Source organism: Epinephelus lanceolatus, chromosome 1 (assembly GCF_041903045.1).
Source record: "Epinephelus lanceolatus isolate andai-2023 chromosome 1, ASM4190304v1, whole genome shotgun sequence".
In the NCBI taxonomy this organism is placed as follows: Eukaryota; Metazoa; Chordata; class Actinopteri; order Perciformes; family Serranidae; genus Epinephelus; species Epinephelus lanceolatus.
The window spans coordinates 17,404,006-17,431,411 of record NC_135734.1 but is presented as its reverse complement, the minus strand read 5'-3'; the positions used below and the strand labels follow the sequence as shown (position 1 = coordinate 17,431,411).

At 42.6% G+C, this 27,406-nt stretch overlaps 1 protein-coding gene across 5 annotated transcripts in view; it reads left to right on the top strand.

Annotated features, from left to right (window-relative positions):
* LOC117256965 (calmodulin-binding transcription activator 1-like) overlaps nucleotides 1-23,478 on the top strand; it is a 54,287-nt gene extending 30,809 nt beyond the window's left edge. For 2 of the 5 annotated variants that reach the window (XM_078166481.1, XM_078166498.1), the window contains exons 6-21: nucleotides 2,977-3,048; nucleotides 4,991-5,144; nucleotides 6,553-8,453; nucleotides 9,536-9,662; nucleotides 10,169-10,303; nucleotides 14,430-14,578; nucleotides 15,002-15,186; nucleotides 15,272-15,350; nucleotides 15,440-15,707; nucleotides 16,944-17,476; nucleotides 19,083-19,231; nucleotides 19,337-19,580; nucleotides 19,789-19,857; nucleotides 20,523-20,668; nucleotides 20,772-20,843; nucleotides 21,556-23,478. In XM_078166481.1, coding sequence (XP_078022607.1) covers nucleotides 2,977-3,048; nucleotides 4,991-5,144; nucleotides 6,553-8,453; nucleotides 9,536-9,662; nucleotides 10,169-10,303; nucleotides 14,430-14,578; nucleotides 15,002-15,186; nucleotides 15,272-15,350; nucleotides 15,440-15,707; nucleotides 16,944-17,476; nucleotides 19,083-19,231; nucleotides 19,337-19,580; nucleotides 19,789-19,857; nucleotides 20,523-20,668; nucleotides 20,772-20,843; nucleotides 21,556-21,631 — 4,359 coding nt within the window. In that variant the 3' untranslated portion in view covers nucleotides 21,632-23,478. Of the gene's footprint in view, nucleotides 1-2,976; nucleotides 3,049-4,990; nucleotides 5,145-6,552; nucleotides 8,454-9,535; nucleotides 9,663-10,168; nucleotides 10,304-14,429; nucleotides 14,579-15,001; nucleotides 15,187-15,271; nucleotides 15,351-15,439; nucleotides 15,708-16,943; nucleotides 17,477-19,082; nucleotides 19,232-19,336; nucleotides 19,581-19,788; nucleotides 19,858-20,522; nucleotides 20,669-20,771; nucleotides 20,844-20,969; nucleotides 21,001-21,555 lie in introns of all 5 variants that reach the window. The other 3 variants (XM_078166489.1, XM_078166487.1, XM_078166486.1) reach the window with 3 other exon arrangements.
* The last annotated feature ends 3,928 nt before the right edge of the window (nucleotides 23,479-27,406 follow it).

Sequence of the window (27,406 nt, the reverse complement as noted above, 5' to 3'; positions counted from 1 at the left end):
GTTTTGCATTAAGGGTGAGCAGGAGACAGGCGAGAGAGACACAGAGGTAAAGGGAATAATTGAGATCAAGTATTCCCATCTGCACCTCTATTATTCACGACCCCACACTCACATTGACATTCATCTCACATGCAATTTTCTGCAATCGTGCATGGATACACATACTCACACACACACACATATACAAAGTGTTTCTCTCCCTGGTAGTTGCTCAGTAATTGTTTGTGTCACGTCTTTCCCAGGACCCCCCAAAGCAAGCACAAGCAAGCAGTGTGTAGAGCAGGGGACGGGAATGAGCGGAGGGAGTGAAGGAGGATGGGGAGAGGCAGGAAGCGGGAGAGAAAAACATAACCCTGGATGGAGAGCCTCCTCATATCGAATGGAAATATATGGAAATGCACTCTGCCTTTGGCAAAACACACTTTAGATAGAGGGCGGGCTACTTCTGAGAAGAGGCAAAATGGCGAGAAAATATAAGTGTGCACGAGTATTCATGAGACAGAAAACAGGAGAAGTCGGAAGTGTTGATTATATACAGCCTGATTGCTGAGCTTTTGTGTCTGCAATTTTGTCTTTAAACACAACCAATATATATGTATGCGTGTTAGTTTGTGTGTGTGTGTGTGTGTTGTCCTTGATTTTAATGCATGTGAAAAAGTGGCGGTGATGACCTTGACAGAAAGCTTTTTTATTTAATTCCTTCTCTGTCAGACACCACAAAGACAAACTTCATTAGGGCCAGGTATTGAACCTCAATACTATTTGAGCAACCGAAATAGAGTTGTTCCATCACCGATACCAGTTTTGGAAATGTCTCTAATACTGCCTAAAATGCTGGATTGGGTATCGGCGAGTAAACAAGTCTGTGCACTGATCCGATACCACCTAATTTTCTTTTAATAAACCTAAGTAGTTTTATACACAGACAAAAATGAGTTTTCAGTTTTTTTAAAGTGTATCGTTAGACATTGGCAAAATGTCAGAAATTTAGCAATACTTTACAGTAGACGGTCCCACCAGTTTTGACCTGAGCCATGCCTTATGACAATGATAGCAATCATTTCACATCAAGTGGCAGCCTGCGAGGCTGAAAAATAAACCCAATGCAGAAGTGCCACACACTGCAGTTCATTAAATGGCCACTTGAGGCTGGCTCCAAAACTGAATAAATCCCCACAGACCTCCATTTTAAAATGCCAAACTTTACAGCTGAAATAAACATGTTTACAGCAGGGTATTTTAAAAAAAAGTTTTTGGTCTCTATAGCTAATTTCAACATTCATGACACAGGGGGTTGAATTTATTTTCATAACTCACCCATTAACATTTTTCAAGGCCCAAAGTTACACATATATTTAAGCTCAGGCCCACTTGAGTGACAGGCTGCGTGCCTGCCTGTAGCCGTCGCTACAGCCTGTGAATCGGATCCACTCTGCGCTCCTTCACAGCTCCAACCTCTCATCCTAATATGGTCACTTCTGATTCCAAAAAACCCCCAACAAGATGGCGATAGCCAAAATGCCAAACTTGAGGCTTCAAAACGTCAGTTCCCAAACCAATGGGTGGCATCACAGTGGCTACGTTCAGTATTTTATCCAGTCTATGTTTCAAATTTATGCAGGGTTAGTAGGATACAGCTGTACTTTTTTTTTTTTTTTTTACCGCAGTGGTATCCAATCAGCACGTGGTATCAGCTATATGCAAGTTCAGGTGTCAGGAAGGAAAAATAGTATTATAACACCTGTAGACTGTGTGTTTCCACAGCAATGAAATATAAAAAACTGTCAAGGAGGCAGAACCTGGTTTTAAATGCTTGATCTAACACTTTTTTGTCTTGTTTACTTGCTTTTTGATCAGGTATTTTCTTACTTTAAATTAGAATTCTGCTCATTTTAGAGTCAAGTTCTTCTGCAGTTGACCTGGGTTACACACAGATGCATTCAAGAAGTTGGGCTTATTTGTTAAAGGTTTACTATGCAGGAATTGTCAGTTGCTGTTTGTAAACACACTCACCAGCAACCCCAGATTCACTCTTGTTTGGCATTTCGCCTTGCTATATTTAAGTTTTTTGGGCACTGTCTCTTGGATGCCTGCTGCTTACAGTCTGGCTCCTCGTCGCTGTCTTTTTATAAAGTCCAGACTTCAACTGCATGCTTTGGGGGTACACACCCATCAACGTCCCAAATGCAGAAAATAAGAAGAAAATAAGAAAATATAGTGAGAGGACAGGGTCTCTGCAGAAACATACACTGCCACAGTCACACATGAGAGGGATTACTTCTGTATAAGTCTGTACATTGTTTTTTAGGAAAGTCCTGCATAGCATATCTTTAAATGTAATAAAAGGTTTTGTAGCAAAGCTTTGTAATAATCTTGAATTTAAGGTGTGACAGAAATGTGTACTTTTGGTTCAGAGACTGAGGTACTGTATTTGCACCAGTATCGAAACGTTTGATTTGGTCTACTTTCGCACTCAGACACATGTATACACTGTTTTGTATGTACGTAAGCATCCTCTGCTGGATGGAGTCCATGCTGAACTTCCTCTTCATCTTGTCCACCTTGACACTCTGTGCTTTCCTCGCTTTCTCCTCCTCTTCTTTGTCCTCTTCGCTGTTCCTGATCTCTCTTGCAGTGTCTGTGAGCTGACGACAGTGTGACTTTTTGTGAATTCCAAGTGGGTTATGTCTAGTCTTGCTGAGGCAGTAAATTTCACAATCTCTTGTGCTGTAATTGTCAACATCAGATTTATGGTATTTTAGAAAAGACATTAGGAAAAAACGCATACAGCATGTTTGCAATTTAGTTTTAGCACCGCAATCAATACAGCCTAAGTGGGTATAACCTAAGTTCTCCTCTCCTGTTCTCTCATTTACTGTCCTCTCCTCCTCTCCTCCTTTTTCACTTTTTGTCTTGCTTCCTCCCTTTTTCTTTTCTCGTTTACCCCTGCAATATCCTCTCCTCTCCTCTCTCTAGTGTCTGTATGGCTGCTACGTCCACTCCTCCATCATCCCCACCTTCCATCGTAGATGCTATTGGCTGCTGCAGGTAAGCCCCCCCTTCCCCACCTTGCCTTTTCTCACACATTTAAACACATAGTAAACCAGATTTCAACAGCATTTATAGCGTGGTGATAATTTGTTACCCGTTGTCATATATGGCGGAATATCTTTGTCATTTCAGGCCTTTTTCCCCTCACATAATGACCATCTTGTAACATTTATTTCAGCTTTGTTGAGGTTTTATTCCCCACTCTACACAAAACTGGACAACTGGAATATATATTATCAGTGTTACACAAAGTTTCGTCTGTTAAACTGTCCATTTCCAAAACAGAACACTAAGCCAAACCATAAACCAGCAATAAACATCATCCTCCTCTAAATTAATGAGGCAGACTATAGTGAAAATACTACCACAAAGCTGGGGTCATAATAAAACTAGATGTTGTTTGGCTGAGTGGACACACACACGCTGTTAGACCACTAGAATATGCCCTGAATATGCCAGGCCTATAGGTCTTGTATAATGCTAACATACAGTGCAGAATAATGAAAACATTTCTTTGCCCGAAGTCGACTGTAACTTCCAGAGCACAGTGTGTTATCGAAACCCTGACTCTCGATACTTATAGTGAGCATCAAGGACTCAGGCGCTTTACTCTGTATGTGGTCCTCTCCAAGAAAACACCCTGGAGCTACAAAACAACACACACAACATGCTCACACCAACACACACATGCGCAGGTGTCCCCTGTGTATGAAAGCATGTTGTTTTTCATAGAGATGTTGGACTCACTCTGCTGCTCATGTGAAAGACATCAGAGAGCAGGAGTTACAGGCACATGCACACGCACACACACGCACACACATACATACATGTCTCTCCCTCTATTGGCCATGCAAGACATGGTCACCAGGACCTCATCATCTTCAGATGACAAGTTACATGATTAAAAATGCCCGCATACATTTACACCATCTCTCTGTTCATCTCTCTGTTCATTTTAAAAGAAAATATTGAATACCCAAGCAATGTTCATTTAAAATATGGAAATGCATACATATTTATGTATTCTTCGGCAGAATTTCCTGCATAATTTGTCACATGAAATTTACAAGGACATTCCAGCCACCGGCCGTAAATTGAATATGCCCTTACTCGATATATTTTCTTTTTCGGCGTGCCCAACTAGTTTGATTCCTGCGGTCTGAAATTATGAAGGGAAATTCTGCTTGCTTTATCTGTAAAGTGCCATTTTCTGCTCTTTGCGCAGATATCAAAACACATCAGTGAATATGATCATAAATCAGTCTGCGAGTGCTGTTGCATTGCACAGTGTGGTGCTGTAGCAGCCCACTGTGCCATCCTCTTTTGGAGAGAAAAGTGTTCCACCTCAGCAGGTCCTCCCCCTCACCTGAGTCTGTCTACTGAATCTTTCATCAAGAGGAGCTTCTCTCCCTCACATTCTCCTCTCACACACACACTTACACACAAACTCAGATGCACGTGAATGCACCTGTTGAATCATTCATGGGGTAGAAATTCCATAGGTCTGCTGGTGGCCTACAGTATAGTGAGAACTACTCTGATCCGCTCTCCCTTTTTTTCTCATTCTCTCTCTGGATATATATCACGCACACACATACACACAAACACACATGTAGACACTTCCGCAGCCTCTGCAGGGTCAGAGAGAGAGAGAGAGAGAGTGATGAGTGGGCTTGAGCTGTTAAATCTTTTATGGGCAGGTGAGAGAATCTTATCTGACACGCTATGTCCAACCTCCTCCCTGACCTCCACGTTCTCTCCTGCTTTTCCTTCTCCATTTCTCCTCCCTCTGTAAATACACTCTATCATTTTATTCTCTGCCTCCCATATGCTGGTGGGAACATGACAAAGAATTAATGAATAAAAGGCATGTTTAACTAACACCATGTGCATGCATGTATCTGTATGTCCGTGTGTGTGTGTATTCCTGTTGCTGTAGAACCCAGACATTGTGCTGGTGCACTACCTGAATGTACCGGCAGTGGACGATAGCGGGAAGCCATGTGGTCCCGTCCTCTGCTCCATCAACACAGACAGGAAGGAGTGGGCCAAGTGGAGCAAGGAGGAGCTCATTGGACAACTAAAACCCATGTGTGAGTTGGCCTCACCGTCATTTCACCTCCCTCCTACTCTCATGTTTCAGCCCTCACACTTTTCCTAAACCTGGGGATATGAGTCACCTTCGGTCAATAAAAACACCACCTGTCACGGTGCAGTAAGTCTCAAAATTAATCTGTAGGAAACCAGTGTAGTAAATCTAAAACACAGATAATTTGGTTCACTGGCTTGCTTTTAGGCTTTGTAAACAACTTGGCAGCAGAGCGGGGCACCGGCTGGAGCTGTGCCATCACTTATCAGATGAGACAACAGGTGATTTCAGCAGTTCAGGGGAGATGATATGAAAATTTCTACTTGCATTGTGGAAAAACATCCAATCTTGGCAGTGTTAATTTAGCACAAACACCTTATTGAGATATTTGTGTCGGCAAAGATAAATCAGTAAGCCAAAATGCTGCGATACTTCCCAAATGGTGTGTTCAGGCGTGAATAATGGACTTAATCTACTTAATTTACAAACCAGGAATGTATTGAAAGTCAACATTGTCTGTTAAAAAAGCTATCTTATGAAAAGACATTCAGCACAGTCTTTGTACAGATTTAGATTTTTTGTTTTTGATGGTTCAGACAGCTGGCGCCATGCTGCCACCTAGAGGCAGATCAACATTTCACCCAAGAAAGGGAGGGATAGAGGGAAAGAAGACAGAGGTGCCAGAAATATCCAGCATGTATTATTCATAAATGAGCATCAGGGAGTAGATAACTCCAGTACACACACTAACACACATACACACACTCACACACACTTACCTAATCTCACCCCTCTTTTGATCTGGTTTGGAAGGGCAAATAAGGACAGCTGCCCAAAACTAAGTGGCTTGTTGACTTAAGTAGCGCCTCACTTCTCACTCTCCCCACTGAATCATATTCCCTCTTGCTCTTCTATCTGCCCTAATTTGCTCACACTGAACAGCTCTCTGCTTTTTTTCCCTTTCCTTGCACTTCTCTCTTAATCACTGACTTGATCCATCTGTGGTCACTGGGGTTTTATGGCCATTTGGTCTCTGACATTCAAATTGTTTCATTATTTGTTATTTCACACTGAATGTGCATCAGCTAAATCAACAAAATGTAAATCAAGACATTTAATTTAGAAACTAGAAGTGCCCTTCGGTGTTAGGATTAAAATGTCTTGTAAAAGAATCATATTGCACATGTATGTATTCAAAGTTTTGGACATTTAAGAGTCTTAAGCAGTGTTTTCAGAGTATTCATGATCTTAGTTTTCAGTGTATACTCTGAACACTAGAGGGCGCCATTACACACTGTCGAATGTTTGTGAGGTAATGCTATATTGCTATAAGCTGAGCAAATGAAAGGACAGTTAATGAAGATGCATTGTCCTAAAAGCTGCTTCCTTTCTTTGAATGTCTCTTCCAACAGGTGCTGGAAGCAGCCTGCATCAGAAATGTTCCAGTGTCAAGCAGCGCATCATCTCATCCAAGCAGGAGTCAGGGGCAGCAGCAGGAGGTGGAGCTGCAGCGGGTACGGGTGTAGCGGCAAGCCAGAGGGCTGAGGAAGCAGATGGCACAGAGGTCCAGAACAGCGATGTGTCAGAGGGCCAGACAGAGCCCAGTCCTGGAGGGGGCAGGAGCAGAGCGGGCGGAGGAGAGAGGAGGAATGGAAGGATAACCAAACCCTCCCTACTCCCACAGAGCAGCATGGAAGTGTCCTCATCTACATCCACCAACCAGGTGGAGGTCCCTGACACCACCCAGAGCTCCCCATTGTCAATCACCAGCGACATGGCCGACAGCCCTGCTCTCGCCATCGGGGCTGGCTTGTCACAGAGCACAGCTGTGTTTATGTCTGAGGTCACCACACTGACTGGGGATTCGGTTTACTCTGCTGGCCACACCCACCTGCTGGCATCCACCCATGAGAGCACCACCGCTGGCATTCTGTTGGCTGTTGCACCTGAAAACCAGAGGTTTGCGTCGTTTCCTGGCGGTGTGGGCTTAGGGGAGGGAGGAGAGTTGGTTCTATCCAGCTCTCTAGACTCCAGTGGAGGAGTCAGCCTTCCCGAGACCACCATGACCTTTGACCCCGATTGCTTCCTCAATAACCCCAAGCAGGGCCAGACATATGGAGGAGGTGGAGGGAAGGCTGAGGGATGTAACGGTGATGATGGAGGGCTCCACTGCTCCTCCAACGGCTTTGTCTACAACCCAGCCCTTGTCAACAACATCAAGACAGAACCTGCACCCCTTGAGCCGCCGCTGGCCACGCAGAGCAGTTATGTAGGAGAAGGGACAGGCCTCAGCCCCAGCACCACCCTGGAGCAGATGGACTTCAGTGCTGTAATGTCATCAGCCTGTGTCCCGAGTCTGACCCAGCCCGCACACCACCCCTCTCCCAGCCTCTTCCTCCAGGCCTCCCCCCAGACGAGCCAGCCCTCTCAGCTGCAGACCAACGGCACTGAGACAACCCAGGAAACAGGCGAGGCCCAGGCTTACATAGGCCTACCCACGGTGCCAACAGACACTCCGGTCACAAATGGAGACCTGCACACACACCTCCACCAAGCCAGCCCAGAGCAGCAGGGCCTGTGTGGAAGGAATGGACAAGGAGCGGGAGTGGGCTCTTTTCCTCTAACACCACAGGATACGACCCACGACGAATCAGGCAGCAGGGGACATCGAGAGGTCGGGGGCTTAGACAAGACGTCTGAGAATGGAGGGGAGTTGCTTCTCAAGCCTGGGGATCCTCATGAGGCCTACACGAGTGTTGACACCGAGCACTACTTGCAACCCACAGATGACAATGGAGGAGGAGAGGAGGGCGGAGGAGGTGGTGGAGGAGGAGGAGGAGGAGGAGGAGGGGGAGGGGGAGGTGGAGGAGGAGGGGAAAATGAGATTCTCTGTAATGGTGTAAGCTTGTCAGGGGCCAGCAGTTCAGTGGTGGCCAGTCCTCAGTCAATAGCTGCTGGTGCAAGCATCGAGGGGGCGCTCTACAGCTCTCCTCTTCCTCAGCAAGGTGGGGGCGTGTCAGCTACAACAGCTGGGGCAGGAGCCATCAGTCTGGAAGGCTTTGAGGCTTCCTTTGGGAGCCAGTTCTCTGATCTCATCAATGATTTCATCTCAGTTGAGGGGTCTGGAGGTGGGGTAGGGGCCGCTGTGACTGGGGTTCTGATGCCCCAGGAGGGGGCTGCAGGAGAGGAGCAGGGCACAGGAGCAGGCCACTTGCAGGGCTCCGACGTGGAACAGGGAGCTCTGGGGCTGCTCCAAGAGACTGGGAGGCTGTTTGGTGTGACAGACTACTCCCCAGAGTGGTCTTATCCAGAGGTTAGTAAACCCGACATGATTATCACTCATTATTTATTCATCATTGTTCTACAGCAAAATCAGTCCCTACACCACATGATTGACGGTGGCTTGTACTGACGTTAAATGCTGAAATCACGCTCAGCGCAATTTGTACAAAGACCACCGGCCTTGGCTGTGTGGTTATTAAGGATTCAGAATATCTCGGACTCAGCTGATTGGATTTTGATGAAATTTCAATATTACACTGATTACCCTGGGTGGGTGGGTGGCTTCATTAATTTACCCATGTACCACTTATAATATCTCGGACACCAGTTCTGTCATTGCATTATGATGAAACTTGCGGAAACATCACGTTACGACCGTCATTTTCAAAAAAAACAATTTGTCGGAAAGAACCTTATTAACTAACCATTTCTCCAATGCGCGTATATCCAGCTAATATTTTTCTGCAACTTACTCCCAGGATCATCAGTGTTACATCATGCTGATTATTCCACAGTTTTTAGTTTCCTGAAAAAGGGGTGATGGCATAATTTTTTAGAATTAACGTAAAACAGGCACTGCAAATCCCCCCAAAAAAACCTCCCAAAAGCTGGTAATTGGCTTTAAAACTGAACATGTTTTGTTGTTGTATACTCACTTCATGACTGAACATTTTTGGGGACAATATGTTGTTTATGTTTTATTTTTAGCTACACTGCAGAGAACACATGGCAGTGTTCTTCAGATGGCTCAAACAACTTGGATGTAAGGAGCAGCACAGCCTCTAGGGGCTGCTACCAGGCCTTTTTGTCATTAGCAAAATACTAACCACTTTGTAAATGGGGCAGTATATAATATCTAGCAGTTTAGACTCACATAATAGAAAACAAAAAATTAGGCCACTATGTCTCTGAGGTATGTTTTTGCAGCAGATGGTATCAGGATGTGTGACAGAATCACACAAAGACATTCTCTGTTCTCTCTTCTCATGCTTGCACAATGACAAACACCCATAAATTATGACAACAGGACATTATAGTATGCGTGCAGCGATGTGTCTTCCTGTCACACAGACTGTGTGATACACGACTGAGGCCTCCGTTTGTGTGCCGCAGGGTGGAGTAAAGGTGCTGATCACAGGTCCCTGGTTGGAGTCGAGCAGTGAGTACAGCTGTCTCTTTGACCACATCAGTGTCCCTGCTGCCCTCATTCAGCCCGGGGTGCTGCGCTGCTACTGCCCAGGTAACACACACACTTTCGCACAACACAAATTCATTTAACAATTAAACACTTTCCATTCTTTTTAAAATGTTAAAATTACCCCAGTTGTCACCCCACTAATCCCCATAAAGAGCAGTTTTTAGCAAGAAAGTTTTTTCTGCAGCATACAAGAGGAGTCTTACAATGTTGGCTGCGCACGCTTATCGGGATATGCAGTCCCTTTTATACAAAAAAGATAAGAACAATACAAAAAAGAACATTGTGAGGAGGGACTTTGTCTGGCAGGAATGCAATAAACACAGCTCTGCTAGGAAATGTTTTTTTGGACGGTATAGTAAGAGATGCATGAGTCACATCCCGCTACATTAAGTGTGATCAGGGGAAAACTGCAAGGCAAACAGCCTTTTGCAGGCACACATGGGCAAAAGCAATATTAGACACTCACAGAGTATAATGTTTAACATACTGTCCTGTCTGCAGCACACACACGCAGTCTTACTAATTCATTCCCTGATGTGTGTTTCCAGCCCATGACACAGGACTGGTGATGCTGCAGGTAGCTATGGGTGGTGAGGTCATCTCTTCCTCTGTGGTGTTTGAATACAAGGCGCGCGACCTTCCAGCCCTGCCATCTTCTCAGCATGACTGGCTGTCCCTCGACGGTGAGAGCACTTGTTTGTTTTGTGGCCATACAGGGATGCACAGTTACACTCTTATTGTCTTATTATTTACTCAGTAAAGAGCGTAACTGTTTTATTGTGCGCCTGGAGTATTGTGTGTTTGTGAGATTTATATTTAATTTTAAAGTACAGTATGTTTAAGGCCGTGCACTCCTTTTCTTATTCTTTATTTCACTTTTTACTTTACACCTAGCCCTCTGCCATTTTTGATCCGTTCAAGCTTTGAGATAACCTGTTGGTGTGTGTGTGTGGATGTCATTATGCTGCTCTGCTTGGTTAGATCAGTGGTTCTCAAACTTTTTCTGTCATGCCCCCCTTCAGAAGCTGACAAATTCATTCCTCCCACGCCCTCCACCCCACCTCACCCCAATTTTTTTCATCAGTAATTAAGAATAATTGGGGTAGCATCTAACAGACATGAATCCCCTGGTCATCCATATGCCACTGAGTTCGAGAATCACTGGTTTAGAAGCATCCATGGCTGTCTCTGTCCACAGCAACTGATGTACTGATTAGTATGGTGTGATATTTGGCTTACTGGTGTTCTTCTGTGCCCTGGGATGCAGCTGTGTTTTCTGTTCTCACCCTTGGCCTGCATGCAGATACACTCAAAAAGGAATCAAAGCTCCTAAACAGTTTTGACACCTGTTCTGTGAAACCATGTGAGTGTACTGCAGCTTTCATCTTTAGGCTTTGTTTTGTTGGAGTTGTTGAGGTCAAAATCATATAGAGTCCATTGTGAGTGTCTGGAAAGAAATCTGAATGATTTTGTTGGAGCTGCGGATGTGTTTCCAGCGAGATTTCATGATACTGCATTAAATGAAAATGTGCTGTGAGATGTTAGAGGACAATTAAATGTTCTTTGAGTCAGCTCTGGGGGATTGGTTGCGTATATCTGCACAGCACCCGGGGGGTGTTAGCTTCTGTGTGCAAATATATCTCCTGATGCAATTGCGGCTTGGAAACACACGGGTCTCCTCGGCTGAGGCATGTCCTGGGTTACTCTGTGTTCGCCCCCGTCTCTGCGTTGCGCAATGCGGCAATGCGGCTCTACAGTCACAGCAGGCTGGCTGTTTGCTGGAGTGAAGGGCAAGGACATCATGGCACAATCGCGGTCCACTTGACAGTCAAAATGTTGGGCACCACCGGCAGTGCGCTCGTGCAGCCTCACAGACGCTATATATAGGCTCTGCCTTTGACTTTCAGAGATGAAACCGAGAGCTGGATGAGCGCTCCGGTTATTTTTCGCTCAAGTCCTTTGTTTGGCCTCAAATGTAACATCAAAGCCTCGCAGCCTGGGAGAGAAATAGACAGGGATAGATCATTTTAAGCAAACATGCGTCAGCACACGACTTTGTCACATGTCATTGCTCCAATTTAGTTTGTGTGCTGTCTATTGTTGTGCCGATGACGACCGAGCCTCCTGCAGCTCAGAGTCTGGCGGGCGGATTTGAAGCGTGTCTGCTCTCAGACACAACGTGGAGACTGCTCTCTCTCCATCTCTCTCTCTCTCTCTCTCTCTCTCTCTCTCTCTCTCTCTCTCTCTCTCTGCACTTAGTTGTGTTTTGCACGATCGGAGTAGCAATGTGTGAGTCGCACACTTCAAACTAACGGGGTTGAACAGAAGCGGGAACAAAGAGAGCGGCACATAGAGAGACGCGCTGTGTGGGTTCGTAGCTCATTTGATTTTAAACTGATGATAACTTCAAAGCGCACCCTTTTATCGGCGGCCAGGTCAGTGTTGTTTGTGGCTAGGTTAAGTTTTTTTTTTTTTTGTCATGCTGCTATAAATGGACGTAAATGTGCCTGCTGTCTAAATTTCGACTTCAGTGATTTAAAGCTTTAAACTACTTTTGCATTTGTGGTTTCAGTCAGAATGTATGTTGTACATGTGGTGCTTAGGCTCTGTCGGGCTCAGACAAAGGGACGCAGGAAAAGCCACAAGTCCTCATGTTTGTTTGCACGCTAATAAAAGACAGAGAGCCTGCTTGTGTTGTGTTGCAGAGCTGATGATATGAACATGTTGACCTGTTCACTTTCAGCACCACCAGGAGTGGACAGCTCCACTCAACTCTAGAACAACAAATGAAGGGAGGCTAATGGGGCTCGTGTCGGGGCCCAGATAATAACAGGCCTGAGACACAGACATGTGGACATGTTGTTGACCAGCTAAAGCTTGGATTGGATACATACAGTAGATACCGTGTTGTAGGTGTTCATTTTTACTACTAAAAGTTTGTTTTTATCTGAATAATTTTCCGATTAATTTCAACTAATCAAATCATGTTATGTTGAACATGTGGTGAACTATTGGTGTACATGTAACAAAAAATATACATGTAAAAAGGTGCTCACTAGAAATTCTGTGCAAACAAACTGGGATTTAGTTATAAAGGCACTAGCTTCAGGTTAGCCAAATGTAAACTGATTTTACAGAACTTCTTAAACAACTTTCATCATACTTTTAGTCAAGATTAAGAACTTGAAAACTGATTTGATTTAATTTAAATGAAGTGCAATACTGCAACTTATTCTATCTTTACTAACACAAGTTTGTCTCACTGGTCTCTTCCTAAAAAATGGTTTGCAGTGTAGTCATGTGTTATCAGAGTTTGGTGATGTCATGGTGAGAGCCTCATTTATTGAAGATGAATCCAAGATAGCAAAGCATTATGGGGGAAATACCTTTCAGCAGAACAGAAAAGGTGTCAGAGTTGATCAGTAAATCCACAGGTACCAGGTACAACTTTCGGTCATCATCAAACAAACTTTTGTAAAAAAAAAAAAAAAAAATTGCAGGAACACACATGATCTGTAATCCTTTAGAGAAGCTGGGGTGTGTCATCAGAATACTTTATAATAAAAATGAATTTACTTAATTAATACACTCAAAAACAATTCATAAAATAATGTGTTGGATTAGCATTTAAATTATGTGGTTAAAATATTTGTAAGGATATAATTGCATGCTATTGACATGATAAATAAATTAATCCGTTTTTTAATTAAATCTTAAAATTACTTTGAAGGATGAATATCTAATGTTGCCAGTGGGCTTTCTTATATCCCTCATAACATGAGGCTCACAGCATCTGGACTCAAGTAGTATGAATGGCAGGTAGATGAGTGAATTGCAAAATGAAAAATGACAGAAAGACTTAGTAAATAAAAGAAACTGAAAGCCTGTGTGAAAGTCATTTTACAAACATATTTAAAATTCAATAATTCACTTGTCACTTATGGAGGTAATTAAATAACCAGTTCATCCCTGTTTAATTGCTTAATTTTAATGAATATTTGTCAGCTTTCTAATGATATTTTAATGTATCAGTTAATTAAGTTATTAAAATTAACCACAGAAAACATCCTCATAGCTGTCTTCTCAATCATCCTTTTCTCCTTTAAGAAGCATGTCTGGAAGCATTACATGTTTTTATGTGACCAGAAATCTACTTTACTTTTCCTTTTTTAGAAGATGTGTTTTTATGCATCATTTGTATCTGTGTTTGCAGTTATGATGGGTAAAGAAAGCTGCTTTTAGCTGTGTTTGGCAGCTAGAATAGTGGAGTGTTTTGCTTCTGAAGAAAAAAAAAAAGCTGCAGCTCCAGTTTCCTCCTCTGATTGGCAGGGTAGAAAGGGAGGAGCCTGAGCCCTGTGTCACTCTCATGGCTCCACCCTTTCGGCTCAGATTGTGTGCTGCAGACAGAAAGAAAGAAAAATAGGAGTGAAATGAGAGGAGAGAAAAATAGAGAGACTGAGTGAGAGAGCAGCAGGTGGGATGACATAATGTGCACTGCAGCAAAACTGCAGCAGCACTGAAACAAAGGGTCACACTCACACACAGACATACAAAAACCTACATTTGTGCACTCTTTCACATACAAACACATACACACACAGTGTTCCTGATTCCCAAGTTCCCAGTGTTGGTAAGGGGATTTATTGGATTTCAGTCCTGACTTATTCTGCAGTATTGAGCCCCCCAAAGAGCTTCTCTCTTTAAGCCTCCCTAAGTAGGATTTACTAAAACATCATATTGATTTGATTAAATACAACAAACAAGTAGCCAATGCTCACAGCTCTTTGTGTCCCACCTTCATTCTTGTAGATACCCAGTTCAGGATGTCCATCCTGGAGCGTCTGGAGCAGATGGAACAGAGGATGGCTGAGATAACCAATCAGAACCCCAGCTCAGAAACCATGGCAACCAAGGGTGGAGGGGTGGAGGGAGGAGGAGCCACTGATCAGCAGTCTCAAGTAAGGCAGAAAAGACGTGATTTAGCTTGGGTGATATTTTCCTTTGTAGCAATATAATCTAAAACAGTATCAAGTGAGCAGTACAACTAAACGTGAGACAAAGCAAGTTTGCAAGTTGTTAAAACTGTGTTTGAGTCACTGAGGTTAAAACTAAAAACTGCATGATCAGGCCTTTTCTACAATACTGATCACGTATATAGTAAGCTTCACAAAGCTGGCATATGTCGCAGGGATGGATTTCATTTTATTGCAAAGGTGCTGCTTTTATTAGCTCACTGCGATTTGTTGAACACAGGACTCTTTCTCGGTAGAACTGACCTTAGTGACACCTTAAAAACATTTATAAGAGCCAGCAAAATGCTGTAGATAAAAGTGCTGGGATCTCTGAGAGTCATTGTGCCCTTTATTTCTCCAATCTCCAAGATTTCTACCGATCAGGGTTCGTTCGAGGGTCGTGTTGTGGTGGTGTGTGAGAAGATGATGTCTCAGCCGTGTTGGGCTTCATCTAATCAGCTTGTCCACAGTAAAAACTCCAGAGGAATGACCTTACTGCATCTGGCTGCAGCTCAGGGCTATGCAGGGCTCATTCAGACACTCATTCGCTGGCGGTGAGTAACACACACAAACATGACATGCCGCTGTTAACGCACAGACTGTGTCAGTAAATCTCACTTTTGTTGTCTTCCTCTGCAGCACAAAGCATGCTGACAGCATTGACCTCGAGCTCGAAGTGGATCCTCTCAATGTAGACCACTTCTCCTGTACTCCACTGGTGAGTGATCAATAACTGTGAAATGTGTTTTGAGTGCGTCTCTCTCTCTGTGCCTGTGTGTGATCTGTGTTTTTCCTCGACCTCCTCAGATGTGGGCCTGTGCTCTCGGCCACACTGAGGCAGCATTGGTGCTTTACCAGTGGGACCCAAGAGCTCTGGCTATTCCTGATTCACTGGGACGCTTGCCGCTCAACATAGCCCGATCTCGGGGCCACACTCGATTGGCTGAGCTCTTGGAGCAGCTGCAACAGACTCCTCAAGCTCAGGGACAGCCCGCTGACAGTTGGATGGACAGGTGGAGAGGCGAGTCACAGACCAGCGGAATAAGCAACAGCCCTACCCCAAACCCTAACCCAGGTGGGACAGGGTGCTATTTTGTGGTTTATCGCCACTAGGGAAATTTGGGTCATTTCAAATAATCAATTCACCCAAAACACACAAAAAATCCTACTTAGTCCTGGTGGTTAGTAACCAGGCTGGTTTCAGTTGTATTTGCAGAGGTTTGAGTTCACCCCAAAATCAAAGATACATATTTTTTCATTTACCTGGATTTTTGCTTACCAGTCTAGATTATTTTGGTGAGTTGCTGAGTGTTTGAGATATCTACTGTAGAGACGTCTGCCTTCTCTCCAATATAATAGAACTGCACAGCAGGAAGTGTGCATCTCCTCATGGGCCAGAGGCTTGTGCTCATGACAATGCAACACATAAACATTAATGGCATCCTCTGAGGCTGAGCTGTAACATTAGCTAGCTCAGTGGTGCTAGGTGAACTAGCTGTAGATGCTTCCTTCAATAAGTGATACACTGGCAGATCTAGATTGGTAGAAAGGAAATAGTTCCTACATGAAACTGCTCACAGCAAGGTCTGTGGATTTTCTTGAATAACCGTGTCATGATTTTTGGAAAGAGACATTGCTGTTGAGTGTTTCAAGTGTATTTTTTTGGCTCTTTGAGCACCACAAGCTGAGTGCCATCTAGTTCCATCATATTAGAGAGAAGGTAGGCATCTCTGCAGTCAATATCTCCAACACTCTGCAACTCACACCAAAACAATCTAGACTGATAAATAGCACTACAGGTAAAAGGAAAACTATGTATTTTTGATTTTTGGGTGAACTGTCCCTATAAAATATCAGTCTCTTGAACGAGGTATGTAGCAAGTTAGCCTAGCTTAGCGCAAAGACTGGAAACAGGTAGCCAGAGTCTGTCTAAAGGTAACAAAATCTGCCAACAAGCACCTCTAAAGCTCACTAATTAATACAACGTATCATGTTTAAACTGAAGTGTTACAACATCAATTCTTCTACTAAGCTAACTGACTGCTGAATATAGCTACATATGGACTGACAGATATGAGAGTAGCATCAATCTTCTCATCTAACTCTGGGCAAGAAAGCAAATAAGTGTGCTTCTCAAAATGTCAAACTTTTCATTTGAAAATTAAATTCGAAAAACTGAACAGCAATGTGTTTTTCCAGTTCCTCGGGATAATCAGTACACCACCCTGTGGACAGTAGAGTAAATGGGGGAGTATATGGTTTTGTGTTTTGGGGGGAAAACTCTTATTTTCCACCATCTTTGTTCCCCTAGAGCTGAGGAGAACCAGGACAGAGAGCCAGCCAGAAAACCAGAACCCAAGCTGGAGCCAAACAGGACACAGAGCCCAACAGGGAACCCAGGGAGAACAGGGAGGGCCACCCCCAGCCAAGAGACTCAAACCCAACCCAGACACCCAGCAACAGCTAGCTAACTCAACCCCTGGCAACAACACCCTCACCTCCCTCCTCAACTCGTCTCCCAGTCCTAACCCTCAACGCTCTCTCCTCCCCAACACCCTACAAACTCAACCCTCCAACCTCAGCTGTCAGAACGCACCTCCTGCCAGCTCCAACCCCAGCCGGCCTCAGCTCCCCAGTGCTCCATTCTCCCACCTGCAGGCCAGGATAGGGGGGTCTGGAGGGGGCACCAGGTGGAGTCTGAGACAGAGTCTGGGGCAGCGTAGCCTAGCCAGGAGGATTCTAGGAAAAGAACGACTGGCCATTCACCTGCGCCAAAGAGTGCTGTCTGACAGGGGAGAGGAGACAGAGCTGCTGACCTATCAGGATAACACAGAGGACTTGCAGGTAGGGGGAGCAGATTGTGAGGGGCAGTTTTGATCCTGCTCCTTAACCAGAACTGAACTTTTTGTACTGTATGTGATGGACAATGTATACAGCTTGCTTTGCATGTGTGCCATGTTTGTGATAAAATACATGAAACAATACATTAAAAAATCTGTGAAAACAACTCTCCCCAAACTTTGACCCTCAGTGTGAATAAGGAAAAAACTCCCATGAAACCACATTAGGTTAAAAAAAATACAAAACCTCAAGAAGGGCCCAAGAGGGGTTGGATTAAATGTTGACAACAAACTTAAACATAAACAGGATAACCAAAAAGTGAAGATATGGGTTTTACATGACACCTACTGCACTCATCATACGAGGGGCACCTGGTGCAGACGTATCAGTGCTATCTTCACCACTCAGTTACTCCCACACAAGCAGACACACTAATACAAATGATCAAGTGTACTTACATGAAAGGGAAAAAGGGCACACAAACTGAATTCTCACTGGCAAGAACAAGAAGCCAGTACTAACTGGTTACACCTTACATTAAAAGAATAGATTTAGTCTTGACCAAATGATGGTAAAGACAAAAATATCTTTAGTTTGTATTAAGCCATTTGTAGTGCCTGTATATCTAAAGACAACTAGAAATCAATTTAAAAGAAATTGCAGTAATAAAAGCTTTTTTTCCACCACTAATACTATAAGCCACCAGTGGAAGACATGTGGCTGTATTCTGTATGATGCGATGAAATCTGATTAAAAAACTTCCAAACTATTAAAAGTACCCCAATTTCACATCCATCATGACAAGGAGGCCCATAAAAAGAGGGTAGAGGATGTAGTACATTATTCAAGGGGTGAAAACCAGAGGGGTGTGTGGAACATTTTGGGCAAAATGAGTTGCATACATCAAATGAAAGCTCTTTATGAGCTCTTTCTCCAGCCCAATGGGTTCTTGTGAATTCTAAATCAATCCAGAATTATTTATCAAAACCAATAGACTTAACACTAAACACACTAAACTAACTTCCTGTTTTAGGCGAATAGGAAGTAACTCACTTTGAAATATTTTTTCCAATAAATGTCAAAATAATGTTCATTAAGTATATTGTCATTCACATGTTTATGAGGTTTTAATATTAAAGATTAAATAAAGTTTGGACAAAGTAAAGTCTTTTTTTGTTTTCACTGTCCTGTGAAGTTGGTCAGATGTTACTTCGCCCCTCTGGTTCCCACCTCTTGTGATTAAACCTTGTTGGTTTGGTCGAGACTCTGGCCAAACAGTCATATGTATCGTATGACCGAAACACATTTAATGTATACAGCATACATGCAGTGCATACAGGGTAAACAGCAGAGCAGAAACTTTCACAAGTCAAGTGATAATAATGCAGACTTAGGTTTTGTGCAGGAAAGTAAGAGAAACATTTGTTTTTCCGCTTGCCCACCTATAAGCATAAAAGCAGTAATTCCCATAAACAATTAAGTACACAGAGTTGAGTGTCATCTGTATAGGCATGAGAATAAATGCCAAACTTTAAGATTTTTTTTTTCAGTTTCAAGGGCAGCAGGTGTTAGACATATGTAAGTAATGCCTGCTCTGCATGTCTTGCAGATGGACATTACGATGCTAGCTGATCACATCATGGAGGCCTCAACTGGTAGGCTTAAGCAGGAGGCTATGGAGACTGAAACAGACTCCGGGAAGGTGGGGATCAGCAGTGATGTCAGGTTACTGTCTGGTTACCTCGGTGAGGTGGAGAGGTGAGTTGAGGAATTCCTGATTTCACCACATTTTCCTCACTCATCAAAGGGCGTTCAAGTTTTTTTTACTCTAAAACTTTTGCTTTGCTCTCTGCTTTTCTCCAGGTTTCTAAACTCCAAGTCCCAGACTCTTAGCCCCAAACCAAACTCTCTCTCAGGGCCTGAGGATCAGCAGAGTCCTCAGGCTAAGCAAGTCCAACCCTCCCCCTTTGACTGGACCTCCTTCCTCTGTGCAGCTATGAAAGAGGAGAGGTTGAAAACTGACTCCTGTCTAGCCATGACTGAGGCAGAGCAGGGGGAGCTGTATGAGACCATCAGGCATGCTCTGCACTCCCTCAGAAAACACAAGGTACACATGGCCTTCACTGCTTAAAAAAAAATACAGAGTATGCCCCCAGAGATGGTAAAATAATCTGACACATTTTAACATTTGTTCAAATTATTTTCCTCTCTATGTCTATCTCTCATGACTCACAATCATTTGAAAAGCTTAAGATGACCATGAACTATTTCATATAAATGAGTTTTATACAAACTCTTAATGTCACTCTCCTCAGGGTCCCATTCAGGAACAACGCAAAGAGATTGCAGCAGTGATTCAACGCTGCTATAAGAGATACAAGCAGGTAAGAGTTAACAGCACAGCACTTGCTTTTACATCAAGCTGACCTGCTGTTAAGTGCTGAATTACATACCCAGAGAAATAGCATTAACAGATGTGTTCGCTCAGTACATTTGGGCTGACACGACAACATGAAGCATTTTGATTCTCTCTGATTCGTGCTAATCTGCTATTTTACACATTAGCACTTAATTTTCAGTCAACTAAAAACAGAAATGTGGCTTGTCCACATCCTGTGCTACAGTTCTTTCGTTAGATGGTATTAACTTTATCTTTCTAATAGCTCTGATGTACTTATCTATAATGAAACCATGCAGCTTAGTCAAGTCATTGTGTGCCTCCATATTAAAGTTTAAAGCATCACAAGTCCTTAAACATGAGTCATGAATTGTGTTTATGTTAGGCTTTATTCACAGTCAAGTCAGTTTTAGACATTTAGACATATTATTTTTGCTTCAGACAGCTTGATGTGATCCATTATGGATATTTAACAAAATTATTAAGTGCACAAGCTCTTAAACTGTGATCAGTCGTGATTTGAGACTGCAGATGGAAACATTTATAATCACAAAATGATTACAAAAGTGTATTCAGGATTCAGCAATACAAAAGTACAGATCTTGTGATGTGTAGGTTTATAACGCGCTGCTGCTGTCTCCTCTCTCTCAGTATGCACTTTATAAGAGGATGACCCTGGCAGCCATCCTGATCCAGAGTCGTTTCCGCAGTTTCCATGAGCAGAGGAAGTTCCAACAGAGTCGTAGAGCAGCGGTCCTCATCCAGCAATACTACCGCTCCTATAGACACTCCCTTGGGTACTTCACTCTCTCTCACATACACACACACACACAAACACATATACACAAAGGTTACAATTATCTAAAAGACTTCTTCTTACTCCCGTGTCTCTGCCTACAGCAGCCTCCTCACAAAAAAACAGAGCCAGGCTGCTCGCAAGATCCTGAGATTCCTGCTCCGATGCCGCCACAGGTGAGGCATGGAACTCCCCACACACCCTCCAAACATCACTGCACACACACACTTACACCCCACTGCCGCACATGCGCTCTCTACGTTGGTGCTAATAGTTGATGTTGTTTTACTGTTCCTGTGAAGCCCCTTGATGGACCATAGGCCTCTGAAACGGGTGAGTCTCCTCTCTCTCTTCTCTCTTTCCCTCTCTCCCGGTGGCTGATGCCTGTTTGCATGTCAGCGGAGGGAGGGGGAGAGGAGATCCTGGATTATCATCCTTCCCTCTCGCTCTCTCTCTTCTTCCTTCTCTATCTCCCTGTCTCTCTCTTACTCTCTCTCTCTCTGTGTCCCTCTCAAAGGACTGCTGAATGATGCCGGTACCTCTGCATGATTGACAGATAGATAGAGGAGCGATTCTTGCATATGGTCTTCATGGGGGCATGTTCTGACTGACATCACTAGGGGACTTTAAGTGTCTTGCTTGGCCTGCCAGTCTCTTTTTTTGTGCCTTGATGGGTGGGTAGGAGTACTGGATAGAGAGTGTATGTTTGTGTGCTGAGCGGGAGTTGCAGGGGGTTTGCTGAATAACTTTTCTTGTTGCTCTGGCCTTTGGATATAAAACTGAAAAGAAAAAACACATGCACACACACACACACACACACACACACACACACACACACACAAATGTATCTCTGAGTGTGTCTCTTATGTGTGTTTGTTTTTTCTCCAGGGCCAGAGAGCAGAGAAAGGCCAGGGGTCCTGAGAGCCCTCCGCCAGGCCCCACACACACCCCCCTCAGCCTGTGAGCAATCTATAAACCCTCCCTGCCTTCCATCTTCTCCTTTTTCCTTTCTTCCATCCTCCCAAAAGCTCCTTCCCTTTTCCATTACCCAACCCCCTCCTCCTTCCCTTTCCACTCCTCTCCTCCCTCCCTCCTTCTCTCTCACCCTCTCTCCCCCTTCTCTCAAGAGGGGAAAAAAAAACTCTTCCCAGACAGACTGAGGACAGGATAGGTGTCCATCATGGCAGCTCAGACAGACAGACTGCTGGGTAGAGCCCAGGGACCTGGCTCTGCCCACAGCACTGATCCTCCTCCACAGTTTCACTGGGAGGCCATCACATTAACCTCATGGCATTCTTTGCACTCTTCATGGGTATGTTTCTTTGCAAGAGCAAGTCGGCGAGTCAGACGAGAGAACGCGAGGAGGAAGCGCCCGGCAATGACATCCGGCAGCGTCAGGACGTGCTGCGGCGACGGTGAACGGCTGGCTCAAGATAAAAGCTACTTTGACATGCAGAAGATATACAAAACCTTTTTGCGTTTTGTATCCAAACAGTAATCCATGAAAGAATAAGAAAACATAAACCAAAAAACTCACTTCTATGTTGCATTTGCATGCAAGGTTTTTTCGCTTATTCCTCCTCTCCATCATCCCGAAGAGCTATAGTGGCAAATCATTCTGCTGATTCAGTATCTCACAATATCACCAACCACTCTGACTCACAGGCTTAATAAACCTATTAATCAGTCACCCGATCAAAAGGGGAGGAACTGCACTTGAATGTAAGAGGGGCATTGTTAGCTAAGGGTTGGGGTCTGAATTAACGATGTCTTAATTTGTTACATGGACTTTGTATGGAGTCGTTCTCAGAGGCAGCACTTTGCTCGCCTGACGTGGTGTGTCCGTGTTTGTTCAATTCAATGCATGTGTTTGAGCTACGAGCTCCTGCATGCTTGCCAAACTGCTTTAGTGTTGTTTCTTTTGTATTTCTATGTGTAGTTGTGTCTCACTTACGTCCTCATCAACTTATCCTTGCCCTGTGTAATGTGAACTGTGTAAGGACAAATGACTTATTTTGGGTGCTTTTTTTAAAAAAAAACTTTATTTATTTAAGGGTCTAATTATTTATTTAATTGGCTCAAGAGTGGTTCAGCTTGAGACTGGTTTTCCCCCCTTGTGTGGTAAAATATGACATGTTCCAATGGTTAAATGTCTCTGTTAGTTTGTTCTTTGCGTGAACCTCTAAATCCTAACTGTGGTTTTGAGGAGAGAGTCACATACCATTGCCTTGACTTCTTCTTGACTCTGAGAGGTCTCTATGCTTGCTCTGTACAGGACATGGGTCCTATACCTGCCCCTATACAGGGCATTGGTCCCCATATTAGCCCATACGGGCGATCAAATCCATATTTTGGACTATTGCATATTCCTGTATATAAACTGACGAGGTAAGGGGATACGAGGACCCTGAAACTTTTTCATAAGAGGACTGTATTTAAGATTATAAATTATTTTACTCCCATAATGAGAACTTAAGACAGAGACCTGGGTACACAGGATGGCTGTATTGCTTGTAAATAATGTAGATATTACAAACGGAGTAATGTGCATGAGATTTAAGACAAAGAAACGGCAAAAAGAACATTTTAGTGGCTATGGACTGTGAGAGGATTTTAACTGCTTCACTTTAAGAGTATCCAGTATAAGTGTTACTGAAAAGAACATTTTGTTAAAGCATGCAACTGAAAACTCTAATGTTAGAATTATAAGTGGGAAAAACAAAGTTAGCTGAAACAATGATCTTTCAGAACAAAACATTTACACTTTGTGCTTTTGTTTCTTGGCTAGCAAAAATTAAACCCTTTTTGCCAGTAGTGCCAATTATTATGAATGCTATTTTGCCTAACAATATGTTACGTTGGGGAAACCAACACCCAAAAGATATCAGTAAGATCCACAGAGGCAACATACACACACACACACACACACACACATACACACACAGACAATAAACAGTAGAAGAGATCTAGTAGTAGCTCAACCATAGACAAGTTCTGAGGTTTGTTAAATGTAGATGATGATGATGATGATGCAAAATGATACTAATGGTGATGAAGATGGTCGTTTTAATATGAATGCAATGAATGATGACCCAAAATGGGAAGAGGGCGCTACATTCTTTACAATGTGGTTGTGCTTCAGCAACATACTAGCTTTTATTATTGAGACCATTAATCACACCTACAGCGGATCCAGCCTGGCCTCCAGTCAAAGCTTTCCATCTTCAAACAGAATGTCTCCCCCCCTCCCCCTGCTTTTTACATATCATTTAATTATTTTCTTCTTCTCTCCTCATTGTCACTGCCATTAATGTACGACGTGTACTTTAGACTTCTGGAAAGCTCTGTTTAGAAAGTGCCTGCTCAATAACAGAAAAGTGCAAGCTAATATCAGGAAATATCTATTGTATGTCCTCCAAAAAGTTGCCAGTTACCTGTTTATTTTCCTAAATTGTGTTTTGAAAAAAAAAATGACAGTGTTAAACTTGATCCGAGTCAAAGTTAGAAGCTCTAATTTGTCAGTGGTATGAATGAATGCTCATGGCCTGATTGATGCTACGTGTTGCTTTACGAGACAAACCAGTAATTACAGTATCACTTTACGCCCCACTTGTGTGTCAGTTTTGCAGTATTAGAACAAGAGAACTACAGACGTCAGCCTGTGTGTGTGAAAGGCACTGTCACGAGTCTATTCACCATCTCAGTGTCACTGTTGGGAGGAAGTCCTCTTCCAGGGGATCGCTTTGTCTGTCTTTCCTTAAAAAAAACAAGCAGCATTTAAAACGAAAGCATAACCCAACAGTTATACAGAGGACGAAATAGCTGTCACTTTCTTTCTTTGTCTTTCACTCTGTCACACAGATGTGCACACACACGTAAACACATACATACGCAGTCATACACAAATGTACACAATCAGACACATAAAAAATGACACACTCTTTCTCTCTGTGCTTATGTCTTTGGGAACAATTAAATCTCTCCCTTAGATTTTACTCAGGGTTGAAGAACAGGGAGATGGTATGTGGAGTGTGATGACCGCCGACACAGAGTTGTACCAAGACTGTGTACATTTGTGTATGCATATGTATGTGTACATATTTGTGTATGTGAGGGATACTCCAGTTGTCTACAAATTTTCAGATCACGTTCTTGATTGACGCGCTCCTTCTGATAGTCTCATTTTGTGAGGCAGCAAAATGTGATGTTTGCTTCATCCGAGCTGTGTTTGCATCGCTTTTTCTACAAGAAAAAAAAAAAACTCCAAATCCTGTATTTTATAGGATTTTGTTTGAATATAAACTAAATTGAAAGCAAGTAAATAAGGGATATTTCTATTTACATACTTGTCTTAAACGCACAAGATTCTTGGTACAGATAATTCTTAAATAAAAATAGGTAACGGCCACGTATCACCTTTCTTAATTAAAAAAAAAAGATATAGTATATTAAAAGAGTTACAATTGGACGATCTCTATTATGTGTGCTTCACGTTTTCTGAATTTTCATCACGCTGAGAGACAGCCATGGTTAGGACGGTGCTGTCAGGAGCATTCATGCTGCAGTATCACTTGAACCTCCTCTTAAACTGCCCCTCCTCTCACATCAGCACAACTCAAGTCACAAAGAACACCGCTTTGGACTCCTTTATATATGATATGCACACAGAGACAGATATACACACACTCCCAACATCCAAACGCTTGCGCTTGTCAATGCACACAAACCTAGAAACACAGATTGCAGATGATCCATCAATATGTTCATGTTTTTGGAGAGGACGGTGACTGTAAAAAGAGTATATAGAGTAGAAAAAGTTAAAAAAAAACAAAAAACTAAATAAAGACATATTGCCATAGTAGACAGCTGGTAGACATGCGCAGAGACGGCCTCTGTTCTTATAAGTCCGCCTAGAAATGAATGGTATAACCTTTCAGGCCTTGTTTTGAGAGGGCGTGGCCAAACACCACATTGCATGCTAGAATGGTAGACCCTTATAGATAATCTATGGCTAGACCTCTCCTTGCCTTCCTCTTCTTTCACCCTGTCTTCCCTCTCTCTCTCTTTCTCTCTCTCATTCCTGCTGTATTCCCACCTTGCCTGCCGTTGTGTTCTCCATGCCTATCTCAGTCTTTCATTCCTCTTTTCTTTTTTTGTAGCCTAGTTTTTACTTTGTTTTACAAACGTGCATGCACAAGCATCACTAAACTGTTGATGTTTTTAAAAAGAATATTTTGTTGCTGAGGCCATGCAAAGTGTTTTGAATATTGCCCTTATATGTGGAAAATGTCTTCTGAATGCTTTACATAATTTCTGCTGTAAAATGAAATCAGAATAAAAAGAAAATTTGCACTTTAACTTATTTTCTTTGCCTGATATTTATTTCTCCTGTGGTGCTTAAAGAGAAAGTTGTAATTTGTGCTTTTTCTTATTTCATATTCTAAACATAAAACCGGGTCTATTGTTTTTTTATCCTCCCTGAATCCACTCTGATATTTTGAAACATGTTCTTCCATTTCTGTATATGTCAACCTTTCATTTATCATTTTCTCCATTAATTTACAGACATAGGATGTTAAAGCAATTAGTCAATAATCCTTGGATCAGTGCATTTTCCTGTTTTTTGGGGGGACAGTGTCTTTTCAGTTTTTTGGAGAATCTACCTTCTCCATTCCTTATTTATATAGTGATAATAATATGTCTTTAGATGTCTCACTAAGTTGATTTGTCATAACATAAAAACAAATTGTTCTTTGCAGGGTGGAGACATCTTCAATCTACCTGGTGATTTCAAACAGTAAAACACTGAAAATCTGTGTTTTACACTGTTTGATGCAGTGGCTGATGCAAAAATGCGATCAAGGGCCATGTTTAGTTTGTCCATTCTGGCCTATTGTAGAAACATGGAGGTACAACATGATGGACTCTGGAGGAGCACCCTCTCCCTATGTCGATATAAACAGCCCATTCTAAGGTATAACAGAAACATGATAATTCTTATTTTCAGGTGATTTTACAATAAAGAAAACATATTTATTATATTCCATGTCTGCCAATATCTCTCTCTAAATTCAACACACTGGACCTTTAACACCTGTTTGTGCCAACACCTCAGCTTCATCTGTTACAGCTGTAAAGTCCCCAACAACTGGATAGCCACATCTCCCTCTGATCCCATTCTTCTTATCATTCCCCTTAACTTGTCTATTTCTGTCTCTTTTCCCACTGAATTATAACATTTCATCCAAATGTGTACAATTTGAACTGTTTTCCTTACATTAGCCTGCATTCTGTATATTTCTGTATATATTGTATTTATTTTACATCCTTTCTGCTTTTCAAGCTCCTGTGTTCATGGTAACATTTCTTTTTTAGGCCTTCCTTTCTTTCTTAAATTCTTAAAATTGCTTCCCAAATAAAATCATTTAATTCCACAATTTGATTAACTTTTCGCATCTCCTAAACACTAATATTCCCAATTTTCTCCAAATCCATTCTATATGATTCTTCTGTATCATAGTCTTCTAAACTTGATCCTGTTTTGCTGCTTTAGTTATAATAGGATAGTGGTCACTTCCTGGTCATATATATATATATATATATATATATATATAGATATATAGATATATATCTATTTATATATACACACATACATACATATATATATATATAGATAGATATATAGATATATATATAATATATATATTATTTTTTTTACAATTTCCTGCTAATACTTCTG